Source organism: Sciurus carolinensis, chromosome 7 (assembly GCF_902686445.1).
Source record: "Sciurus carolinensis chromosome 7, mSciCar1.2, whole genome shotgun sequence".
Taxonomy (NCBI): Eukaryota; Metazoa; Chordata; class Mammalia; order Rodentia; family Sciuridae; genus Sciurus; species Sciurus carolinensis.
The window spans coordinates 121,270,568-121,283,145 of NC_062219.1; the positions used below are offsets into that span (position 1 = coordinate 121,270,568).

The 12,578-nt window shown below is 42.5% G+C and overlaps 1 protein-coding gene across 1 annotated transcript; it reads left to right on the plus strand.

Moving 5' to 3' along the window:
• The first annotated feature begins 9,158 nt into the window (after positions 1-9,158).
• On the plus strand, positions 9,159-9,401 carry Smim40 (small integral membrane protein 40). Its single transcript, XM_047557476.1, has one exon. The coding sequence runs from the start codon at positions 9,159-9,161 to the stop codon at positions 9,399-9,401; it is 243 nt and encodes an 80-aa protein (XP_047413432.1).
• Positions 9,402-12,578: the final 3,177 nt, after the last annotated feature.

The following is a 12,578-nucleotide window of genomic DNA, read 5'->3' on the forward strand; positions in this document are numbered from 1 at the left end:
TCACAGGTGTGAGCCTCTGTGCCCAGTTCCTCTTCTCACTGTGTAATCACCTGAACATGTCAACCTTAAGACCTGTGTTAGCCCCAGTCTTATTACCTGGCTTCCCTCAATACTCCTGACATAATTTTTGCATATGGCCTGGTATCTCTTGGTGAAGTCAGGATTGAGGATAGACAGTGTAGAATAGGGAATCTGGCCGAATCCAGGAATGAAGGTCATCTGAGTCTAGGAAGTTGGAGACAGCCCCTGGGAGATTGGAATATCAGTGCCTCCAGTGCCATTTTGATCACCAAGGTTACCTGCCTAACTACTCCTTCCCCCCAAAAAAGCTGCAGACAGGGAATTGCTAATTAATGCCCCCTAGGTCCCTACCTGCCTGAATCCTCCCATCGGCCCTTCCCCTGCTATCTGCTTCTTACTTTTTTGCCATGTCACTGGCAACTCCTGGGCCTAGTCAGTAGGCAGAAAGGAAAGAGATAAGGAGGAGAGAACAGAACACAGGAGACCCTAATCTATAGGAGTTGCAGGGCATGCTCGCTTCTCGGGATTCCAGAACATCCGTCATGGCCCCTTTCTCCCTCCCCAGAGAAGTCTGTGTTACTATTTTTAAATAAAATTTCCTTAATATATGTGTGCCTCTGCGTGCTTCTCTGATTGTTATACTTCAACACCTGAGGAAGCAGAACTCACCGGTAAACGGCGGTATGATTGGTACTTCAACCTTTCTCTGAGCTCTTGGCAAAGCCCTCAGTCGCTAAACACTGCCTTGCACTCACGTGGGGGAACACACGAGGAGGGAAGAAAACTACACACTCACTTTGAATGTATGGGAAACCTCAGTAACACCTGTTTGCCTGGAAATGATGCTGCACTTCCCTAGTCCAGTGGTCTTTAAGTTAGAGGTGCAAACCCCAAGGGGTAGAGTACTTCACAAGAGGTATAGGGTATGCCAGTCATGAAGGTAACCATTTGCACATCCTCTACTTCTTTCTTTCTTTTCTTGGGGGCTGTAGGGGCGTGGAGATTGAACCCAGAGGTACTCTACCATGAGCTATATCCACAGCCTTCTGTTATTATTATTTTGAGACAGGGTCCCCCTACGTTGCTGAGGCTGGCCTGAAACTTGTGATTGTCCTGCTTCAGCCTCCCAAGTGGCTGGTATTACAGGCCTGCGCATCCCACCTGGTGCTATATTATCCTGTATTTCTCTGACTCCTTTTCCTAAAATTGATTTGCCTGGGAATTGTTCTGCAAATCTCATATTTCTTCTCGACTTCCATTGCCCCATTCTTCCAAGGTAGAAAAATGTAAAAACACCTGGGTTGCCAAACAAAAGTGCAATTTGAAATATTGGAAATGCTGTTTTTGAAAGTGAATGATTCTAACGATTGCATAATGAACCTGTAGCAAGTCAAGTGGTTCCCAGATTCTTTGCTTTCAGTGATGTTGTAGGAGAATCTAATTGAGTTGTCAGCTTAAATATCATTAAAAATAATTTTAATGATAGCTCACAATGTGATTCTTGACGTATGCTTCAGAAGGAGTTCATATGCTTCAGAAGGAGTTCAAAGAAGGGAGTGTCATTGATAGAATAAAAATCTTTCTGTTGCCAGTTTTTTACATGAGGAAGGACTCAGCCCTTATATCGATGAAAAAAGAAAAAATTCAGAGAATTGATACTGAATACCGTCTCATTGAGCAATATGATCAAATGACACACCAGTCAGTTGAAAACTGACTACAAGATGTATTTCTTGTATAAATCTTGTATTTATGTTAGTTATTTATAAAAAGTTATAATATTGATTTTGATCAATTTGTGCTATTAATGGTTCAATATAGAAGAAATTTGTTTGGTACTAGGTATTGAACACAAGACCTCTTGCATGCTAAGCACATGCTGTGCTACTGATCTAGCTATACCCTTAGCCCAGAAGAAAAATTTAAGCACTTAAGAGTGTTACCATTAAAAAAAAAAAAAAAAAAGTTTGAAAAGCAAATTATTTATGTATGTATGTATGTATGTATGTATGTATGTATGTTTTGGTATCAGGCATTGAACCAGGGGTGCTTAACCACTGAACACATTCCTAGCCTTTTTTTTTTATGTTTTATTTTGAGACTGTGTCTCGATAAATTGTTTAGGGCCTTGCTAAATTGCTGAGGCTGGCTTTGAACTTGCAATCCTCCTGCCTCAGCCTCCAAAGTAGCAGGGATTACAGGCATGAGTCACACAGCACCTGGCTTTCCAAAATGTTTTTAGGGAGCATGCATGTAAAAAATTTAAAGATTGATGAATTAATCCTAGTACTACTCTTCTACCTGCACAAGAAGAGACCTGCTTTTAGCCCCACATTTTAGAAGGCCCCATGTAGCTGGGTGTGGTGGTGCATGCCTTTAATCCCAGCAGTTCCAGAGGCTGAGATAGAAGATCTCAAATTCAAGACCAGCCTCAGCTATCAAGGGAGGCCCTAAGCAATTTAGTAAGACCTTGTCTCAAGATAAAAAATAAAGAGGGCTGAGGATGTGGCTTGGTGGTTAAGTGCCCCGGGTTCAATCCCCAGCAGCAAAAAGAAGAAAAAAAAAAGAAAAGAAGAAAAGGGTGACTATAAAACACCACATTCCTGAATCTGCTTTCTGTTCCCCAAAATCTAGCCAAATTAAGGAACATTGAGAGCAATCCTGAGCAGGAATGTTCAGATATATATTATCTTGAAGAACACTGACTTTCTCTCATGCACCCTGGGAAATAGGGAAAGTTGGTATTATCTGTAGAAAGCTATTTTCTTGCATCTACATAAGGACAATTTCTCCTTGGGATGCAGGTCCTACAAGCATACTAAGCACATTAATGCTGATGATGTCACTGCTTCTGAGGCCTCACATATAAAACCCCTGAGTGGGACAGGCACAGAATTGAGAGCACTGTGGAGAGGATATCACTTGTCCAGCTGGCCCCCACTAGACAGAGCACCCTGAGAGAAAGGAGGCATTGCTTGGGAAAGCGTCGCGAGGGATGGAGGTGCTATCTGTCAGCCTGTCGCTCCTGAACTCTTTTTGGAGCAGTCACTGATCTCTTGTAAGCTTTCCCCAATAAATCATATGCCTCCCATACTGCCTCTGGGCATTTTTAAAATACTTTCTTGTAACCTACCCCACTGCCCTGACACAACTGGGTTATGGACAAGATGTGGGTATATATCCAAAGAAAATGAAATCAATATATCAAAGTGCTCCAGTGTTGATTGCAGCACTATCCACAGTAACCAAGATATAGAATTAATTGAGGTGTTCAATGATGATAAATAAAATGTGATCTATCTACCTACCGACCTATCTACACACACACACACACAATGGAATATTATTCAACCATAAAAAGGATTGAAATTTTGTCATATGCAGCAAGATAGGTGGAACTTGGAGGACCTTAAGTTAAGTGAAATAAACCAGGCAAAGGCACACAAATGTGGCATGCTCTCACCCATATGAGGAAGCTAAAAGAGTTGATCTCATAGAATTAGAGTAGAAGAGGGGGTACTAGACGTTAGGAGAGGGGATAGAGGGAGGTTGGATAACAAGTTCCAAAACACAGTTAAAGAGGAAGAGTAAGATTTTTTCTTTTTCTTTTTCAATACAGGGGATGGAACCCAGGGCCTGCAAGAATGCTAGACAAGTGCTCTACCAGTTTAGCCCAGTGAAAAATAAATTCCAATGTTCTGTAGCACCATAGCATGACTAAAGTTCACAACAATTTACTATACATTTTACACAGAACTAGAAAAAGGAGTTTGAAACTTCCTAACACAAAGAAATGACAAACATTTAATGAGATGGAAATGCTAATTACCCGGATTTGATCATTACACATTGTATAAACAGATCAAGTGATTATACTGTAACCCATAAATATGTACAAATATTACATCAGTTTTTTAAAATAACTTAAAAGATTTTAAAAATTCAATTAACAGACAATATAATTTCACCAAAAGTTTTTTCCCAAAATTTAAAACTGATTGAATGAAATACATTTGAGGAAAGAACATGTTTGAAAGGAGATAGTAGTAATATTCAAAAAATTTTAGTAGTAATATTCAAAAAATCATGGTTTTTCCACTTTAACCCAGTTAGCACTTTCCTCATCTTTTCTGTAAGAAAACAACTGTTCGTCCAAGAATTTGTGTTCAATGATATTAATTTTATTAATCATAATAACAAATGGGAAATAACTTATGAGTCCACCAGGAGAAAGGTGACATTAACTATGGCACAATATCCTCTAGATAAAAACCACAGAAGCCAGGGGTGTAACATAGGGGTAGAGTGCTTGCCTAGTATCTGTGAGGCCCTGGGTTGGATCCCAGCACTAAATAAGTAAATAAAGTAAATGAGTAAACAATAAAAATAAAAAAGCAGACATGCCCTGGGGACAGTAGTGCACACTTGTAATCCCTGTACCAAAACAAAAAAAGGCTGGTGATGTAGCTCAGTGGTAGACTGCTGGCCTAGCATGTGTAAGGCCTGGGTTTGATCCCCAGCACCAAAACCAAAACCAAATCCCAGACTTTGTTATCTCATGGTTTCAGTGTGTCAGAAATCTGGGTGAATCTTTTGCTGGATCTTCTGGGTGAATCTTTCACTGGCTCTTACAAAACTGCAGTCAAGAGATCTCGTCTGAAAGCTCAAATGGGAAAGAATCTGTTCTTAACTCACTTAAATATTGGCAGGATTTAGATCCTTAAGGGTTGGTGCATTGAGGGTCTCAGCTCTGTTGCCAATCAGGCAAGTGTTCTTTTTCTTAATTTGAGATAAAAGTCATGAACCAAAAGAGGCTTTATTGGGTCTTATGCTTGAGCACAAGGAAGACAGCACAAGGGACAGGGTTCTTGAACTGGCTCTCAGAGAAGACTTTAGGCAAAGCTTTTATGGCTCTGCTGCTATCTTGTGCAGGTGCTTGTGGTGGCTGTTGCATATGGTCCAGGATTTCTGCATATGTCCTGTCTCCCCCTAGCATCAAGGTTTGCACTTGTCAGGACGATCTGCTCATGCACACTGAATCTATAAGTGCTCGATTGGTAAAAGATGGCAGAGGTGCTTACTACTGCCACCCCAGGAAGGTTACACAGCAGACAAAGTCAGGCATTCTGGGCCTGAGAAGTTGCTGGACCGTCTGCTTACAAGCTTAGAGGGGAGTTGGTTGTTGCAACATAATTATCTGGAGAACATATAACCTTGATGGGTAGAGAGGTTGGGGAGTGTGGGGGTGGGGATCAGAGCCTCCTTATTATGCCTGGATTCCTCATTGCATGTTGTCCTAAGGCCATACTCAGTTTCTTGCCAAGTAAGCCTCTCCCACATGGTAGCTTGTTTCTTCAAAGCCAAGTATAGAGCCAGGCATGGTGGTGCTGGTCTGCAATGCCAGCGACTCAGAAGCCTGAGGCAGAAAGATTTAAAGTTTGAGGCTAGCCTTGGAAATTTAGCAAGATGCTGTCTCAAAATAAAAAATAAAAAGGGGGCTGGAGATATAGCTCAGTTGGTAGAGTGTATGCCTTGCATGCACAAGGCCCTGGGTCCAATCCCCAGCACAGCAAAAAAAAAAAAAAAGAAGAAGAAGAAGAAGAAGAAGAAATAAAATAAAAAGAACTGGATATAGCTTAATGGTAGAGCTCCGCTGGGTTCAATCCCAAAACAACAACAAAACAAAAACAAAAACTGGGAGCACCAGCAAAATGAGTCATATTTTTTACAACTTTTTTTTTTTTTTTTTTTGCGGTACTGGGGATTGAGCCCAGGGCCTTGTGCCCAGGGCCTTGTGCTTGCAAGGCAAACACTCTACCAACTGGGCTATCTCCCCAGCCCACAACTTTATCTTAATCTCAGAAGTGAGATCCATCATTTTTAGCATATTCTGTTTGTTGAAAACAAGTCATGAGGTCCAGTTCACACTCAAAGGGAGAGGATTATTTTAGGGCATGAATAATGTCACGAGGTAGGGATTGCTGAGAACCATTTAGAAGTCAGCCTAACAATATGCAATGGTAATCTAAACAGTTGTTGATAACTAATTCTATTCAGAACCTAGGGAAACGTGTCTCCATACCTCTTGTCCTGTAACTGAAACAAAAAAATGACCAAATGCTGTGAAGATTTATGGCTTGTTCTGTTGCTGACTCTAGAGAGGGACCCTTGTTTAGAATGCAATGCAGAATTTGAGCAATATAAATGAGGGAAGAGGAAAGATAAGTTAATTAACTTGCCAGGTCCTTCCTCTCAGTCAATGTGAATGCAGTACCTTCTTACATAAAGATAGTTTTAGTAGGGTCACAGCTGGACATGATGGCTGAGAAATATTTTCCTATACTAAATAATTTCTCTTACTCTTAAACTTGTTTATAGTTGCTTCTTTTCTTACAATTGTGATGGGCTAACAGATCTGACTCCATGAGAATGTTATAAGCAAGACTCTAAGGGAAATGACTAGACACATTCCACTTTGCTCTGAGACTCCATGTTATGTAGGAAATAAGCTTCTCCCATGGGAACACCCCACCTCTGTGCCCATCATCAGTTACTTGGTGTGACACGTTTAATAATACACAATGGCAACACTTATGTAGTAAAGAATTGCTCTCTTTTGATTCCTATTGCTCATAAACAATGTACCATGTGAACAGTGATTGTGTGGATGTTAGTAACCATTCTTTAGTTTGTACCTAAGTAAGGGTCATTTTGACCCACTTCCCCCTCTGTTGATGATCTCATGATGTTAATGTGTAATTTCGAATCATAGCAACAGGCATTTATGATTAATGTGATTTTTGGTATAAGAACCCCTATAACCCTGTGGTCAGGGCTGTTCTCCCAATAGCCATTTTTTGGGGCATTGTGTGAGACAGTCAGCCAGTCAGCTTAATAAAGACTCAAATTTGGACTTCTCAGTGGTGATCGGTCTGTTCTTAAGTTGCGCCCCATAACACAATGGGGGTCTCATTCCTCTATATGCATTGGAATTTGAAAATACTGTAAATTGAAAATATACCTAACAAGTTGGGCAGGGTGGCATACACTTGTAATCACATCTACTTGGGAAACTGAGGCAGGAGGATCACAAGTTTGAGGTCAGCCTCAGCAACTTAACAAAACCCTATCTTAAAATAAAAATTAAAAAAGGTCTGGGGTGGTGCATGCCTGTAATCCCATTGATTCAGGAGGCTAAGACAGGAGGATTGAGAATTCAAAGCCAGCCTCAGCAATTTACCAAGGCGCTAAGCAACTCACTGAGACCCTTTCTCTAAATAAAATACAGAGAAATAAAATACAAAAAAGTGCTGGGGATGTGGCTCAGTGGTTGAGTGCCCCTGACTTCAATCCACAGTACCAAAAAAAAAAAAAAAAAAAAAAAAAAAAATGCTGGACGATGTAATTCAGTGGGTTCAATCGCCAGTACAGAAGGAAGGAAGAAAGGAAGGCGAGAAAAGAGAGAAAGAAAGAAAAAAAGAGAAAGAAACAAAGAGAAATAGAAAAAGAGAGGAAGAAATAAAGAGAGAAAAGAAAGGAGAGGAAAGAAAGAAAAAGAAAGGAAGGAAGGAGAAGAAAGAAAGAAAAGAATAGAATGAAAGAAAGAAAAGAAAGAAAGGAAAGAAAAACACCTAATTTACCAAATGCCATAGCTTAATAACACAGTACACTGTAGAGTACCTATTACCCTTGGGATCATGTGGGTGACTGGCTTTGAATTTATTATTCTCCTGCCTCAGCTCCCGAGTTGCTGGGATTACAGTCGTGCGCCATGGTGACCAGCTATTGGGCGTCTTTTAATTCAATTCTAACACTAACTACTTGGGAGTTAGATCCTATAGGGTGAGGGCTCAGTCCCACAAGACTGCGCCCCCCTGCAGAACCAATGGAAAGTTAGTGGAGTATCACCAATACTTCTGACCCACCAGCTACAAACCCAGGTTCCCACAATCCTCTCCTTGGGTTCAATTAATTCGCTAGAGCAGCTCACAGGATTAAGGACACCCGTTTCTTGGTTTATTACAAAGTATTATAATACAGACAGCCGCACGAAAAGGTGCACAGGGCGAGGTCTGGAAAGGAGCAGGGACAGGGAGCTTCGGTCCCGGTGAAGTTGGGACCGACAGTTCTCCATCCCGAAAACTCATCAAATCGTGTTGTCTCAAAGAGTTTTTATAGAGAGCGATCTCCAGCCCCACTCCCTTCCCTGAAATTGGTGGGTGGGACTGAAAGTTTCAATCCTCTAATCCTTGAACCTTGGTCTCTCCGGAGACCAGACTCCTCAGGCTAACTAGGGGTCCCACTAAGTCACCTCACTAGCATAAACTCAGGTACCCCAACAACTTACTTCCTTCAGGCTTTCCCCACCAGCGACCGCTCGGATCACAGGGCTCCGCAGGCAAAAATCTCAGTCCTTCTTATAAATTCCCCAATAATCGAGTCCCAAACACACACCCTCGCCCCGCTGACCAATCACAGTCTTTCTTATTTTCCCTTGGGCTCAGGCAGTCCAATTATAATCCTTCCCGAGGACGGCGGGGAACAAGAATTAGGGAGTATGCTTGGTTTTAAAAGTCCCACTCTCGGCCACTCGCAGAACCGGGGAGAATTACGCCTGCGCGAACTGGAGACGCCGCCCTCGGCTCGGCGCCCTCACCGCCTGGAATCCCCACCCAGTGACTTAGCAGAGACCACCCAACCCCGCGACTACCCGCCCGAAAGCCGGAAGCGACTGTAGCTCCTTGACTGAAGGCGGCTTACACTAGCATACTAGGTCATCTTGCTCACTGTAGGGGACCGAGACTGACCCTTGAGCCTAGACTCAGAATGATGGACAGTTGCACTTAATGTCTCTATGTTGGTCCCTCGGTTTTCAAATCACTGAATTATACTACGGTAAAGCTGATCAGAGTTGAGAAATCATTTAGTGGAGTCCTTTTACATCACACTGGATGATTGAAAAATTGCTCCTAAGATTCAGAGATCCTTTTCTCCTTTCTCTCTTGGGTGCTGGAATTAGGGTCAAGACTGGCAGGTGCAGGACTTGCCACAGCCATGTCCTTTAATCCTGACAGTGCTGAGCCAGGGCTTCCATCCCAGGCCCACTGATCTAGCCAGCTGTCAGAACGTGGGTGAGAATGGCAGAGGAGGAAGGTGATGTGGACGAAGGGGATGTGTTCCTGGTATTTGCCCAGGGTCCCTCTCCTCCCCGGGGTCCCCTGCGACGTGCTTTGGACAAGGCCTTCCTTATATTCCTGATCCTCTTCTTGACATTGCTGATGCTGGAGGCTGCTTATAAGCTGCTGTGGATTCTACCTTGGGCAAAATTGGGGGACTGGCTCCTGGGGACACCTCAGAAAGAGGAGGAGTTGGAATTGTGACAACCATTGCTGTAAACATACTCTTTCCTTGCCACGGAGGTGAGAGGGGAGACAGGAGGGAATTGAGACTGTTGGGGGCTGTGCTGGGGATACTGGATAGCTTAGGTCAGAAGTCTAAAGTTTCTGCACCTATAGTCTGGGTAATAATTTTTTAAAAGTATGTACTCGCTCACATATTTTGTAAAACCTTTAAATCGACACGAGATGAGTATACATATTCCTAAGGAACACTGTGCTATTTTGACCCATTTATATGATGTGCAGTGATCAAATCTGGGTAATTATCACATTCATCACTTCAAATATTTTTCATTTTTTATTGGGTGCATTCAAAGTCCTCTCTTCTAGCTATTTTGAAATATACAATAAATTAGTAACTATTGTCACCCTATTATGCTCTAGAACACTAGAACTTAATGATCCTCTTTTTTTGTAACTGTGAACCAATCCTCTCTATCCCCCTATTCCCTTCCAAGTCTCGGTAACCACTAGTCTATTCTCTGCTTCTATGAGATCAACTTTTTTAGCTTCCACATGAGAACATGTAATATTTGTCTTTCTGTGTTTGACTTATTTCACTTAACATAATGTCCTCCAGGTTCATCCACATTGCCAAAAATAACAGGATTTCATTCCTTTTTATGGCTCAACTCCCTCTCCCTCTCTCTCCCTCTCCATATATATATATATATATATATATATATATATATATATATATATGGCTTTTTAAAAATCTATTAATCCATTCATGGATACATGTTGATTCCAAATCTCGGTTTGTATATTCTGGAAATTAATCCCTTGATGAATAGTTTTGCAAATATTTTCTGCTGTTCTGCACGCTGTTCTGCATGCTGTTCTGCATCCAACTCTGTTGGATGTTTCCTTTGCTGTGCTGGAGACTTCATGTATTTCAAAGTAGGCATCTAAAATTTTTCATTATCAATTAAAATTATTTCAGGTATGTAGTTCCTGATACATTGAAAACATTCATGTTTTAAGATAAGACATAATTGCCCTTTTGAAAGTCCAGGGGAATTCAAATACCATAGCAACTTGGTACCTACCACCACCTATTTAAAATAATCTCTTATGAATTGGGGCTCATTCCTTTCTTTCATAAACTTTTCTTCTTGAACTCCTATTACCATTCCACTTCTTGACAATGGTATATTTTTATACTTGAAAGTTTTTTGTGCTGGGGATTGAACCAGTGGCCTTGCACATGCTAAGTGGGGACTCTACTGCTAAGCCCCTGTATGTTTTTATACTGACCAATCATATCTCCTTGTATATACAAATATATTAAGAAAACTTTGTTGTGATTGTAGGACTCTAGTTAAAAATTTTTGTGTTATCATTACAATTATAAGAAAATAATCCACAGGGCCCAGTGGAACAGGCCTGTAATCCCAGCAGCTCTGGAGGCTGAGGCAGGAGGATTATCAGTTCAAGGTCAGCCTCAGCAACTTAGCGAGGTCCTAAGAAACTCAGTGAGACCCTGTCTCTAAATAAAATATTAAAAAGGGCTGGAGATGTGGCTTCGAGGTTAAGCACCTCTAGGTTCAATCTCAGGTACCAAAAAAAAAAAAAAAAAAAAAAAAAAAAAAAAAAAGACTAAATAGCATAAAATATGCAAATTTTTATACTTATTAAAGCAAAATTTTAATAAGATATAAGAGGTGGTGCTCATAGTGCTTTGATGAAGGTAATAGGTATGCCTCTTTATCTAATAAGTAAGATTGACCCAGGGGATTTCATAGTTGAGAACTACATCTTTTTTTTTTTTCTTTTTAAGAGGAAGAAGGTCCAGAGTGACCAGGAAGGGGAAATGGGGGGTGGGGGAGGGAATCTAAAGTCTACGTTTATTCAGGAAGACCAGTTTTGGGAAAGTCGAGGATCTGGAAATTAAATTCTTTATATCTCAAGTTCTGGTACCTTTGGGAAGGTTTTCTTGTTCCCCTGTTTGAAGGATGTAGGTCTAGACAATGTAGAGAAATGATGTGGGATTCTTTAATTGAAGGAAGACTTGAGGTTCTAGGACTGTTGAGAGCGACGGGAACGTAAGGGCTTCTGCGGTCCTAAAAATTGGCAAGATGCCCACCACTGGTGGAATGCGGAAGGATGAAGAGGTGTGACTCTCAGTGACTGGGACCATCTTAACCTTTCTGGTTTCCTCATCTGCTCACCTCTCGACTCAGCCTTGCCTCCAGGAGGCCCTTCAGCCTTCCTAACCGGGGCGAGGCGGGCGTCACAGTCGATTTCTTCCCCCTTCGTTCTTTCCTCAGCTCTCACAGAAGAGGATGAGACTAGACCTGCGATATTTTATGAGCCTCATTCCGTCTCCCAGCTCTCATGGCGGCAGTTTGCACGGGTTCTTCTCAAAGCCCTAGCCCCTTCATCGCCCGCCCTCGGGCCCTGGACCTCCACGACAAAGCAGGGTCTTGGTCCGCACCGCCGGTCCTTCAGGACCCTCTTACTTCAGAAGAGAGCCACTCGGGCCCCACCAGCTTGGTTGGTCTGTAGTTCGGTGGTGGAGTTTGAACAGCAAATCAACAGTAGCAATAACAACCCCTTTGTATAGCGCGTTGTGCTCATTTGTATGTATGTTATTATTTCTCGATTGGAGACGCAGCATCTGGCAGCGGAGATAGCTGCTGGACAGCGGCAAGGAGTGCGCTGCCCTTGTAGGGAAGGGGCAGGCGCAGTCGATTAAGCCGTGGAAACGGGTCCTTGCGAGATAGGAAAGTGGGGCCGGAAGGCTTGCCAACAGCCCAGCGGAAGGAAAAGGTTTTATTTCCCACTTTAAACACTCCAGACCTTCTAGGAAATGCTAAACAGCCTTAGAGAGCCCAATTCTTTATTCACTTTGCTCCGTCCTCCTCCCCTCCGTGGAAAAGTGGTTTAGTCCTCTCTGCACGCGACTCGCCGGCGGTTGGGCCCGAGACCAGGAAGTTTCTGATTGGCCAAGTCGCAGAAGCACCGAGTGAAAAGAGCTTCTAGGCTGCGGGCCCAGTCCCCACGAAGCCAGTGCCGTACGGCAAAATGGCGGCCCCCAGGTACTTTGGGACGCTCTGAGGGAACAAGCCCCGCCCCATACAGGTTAAGGGGAAGGGAATCGTAGACTATGTGGGCGGGCCTACAACCACTTCCGGCCACAGGAAGTTTGAATTCCGT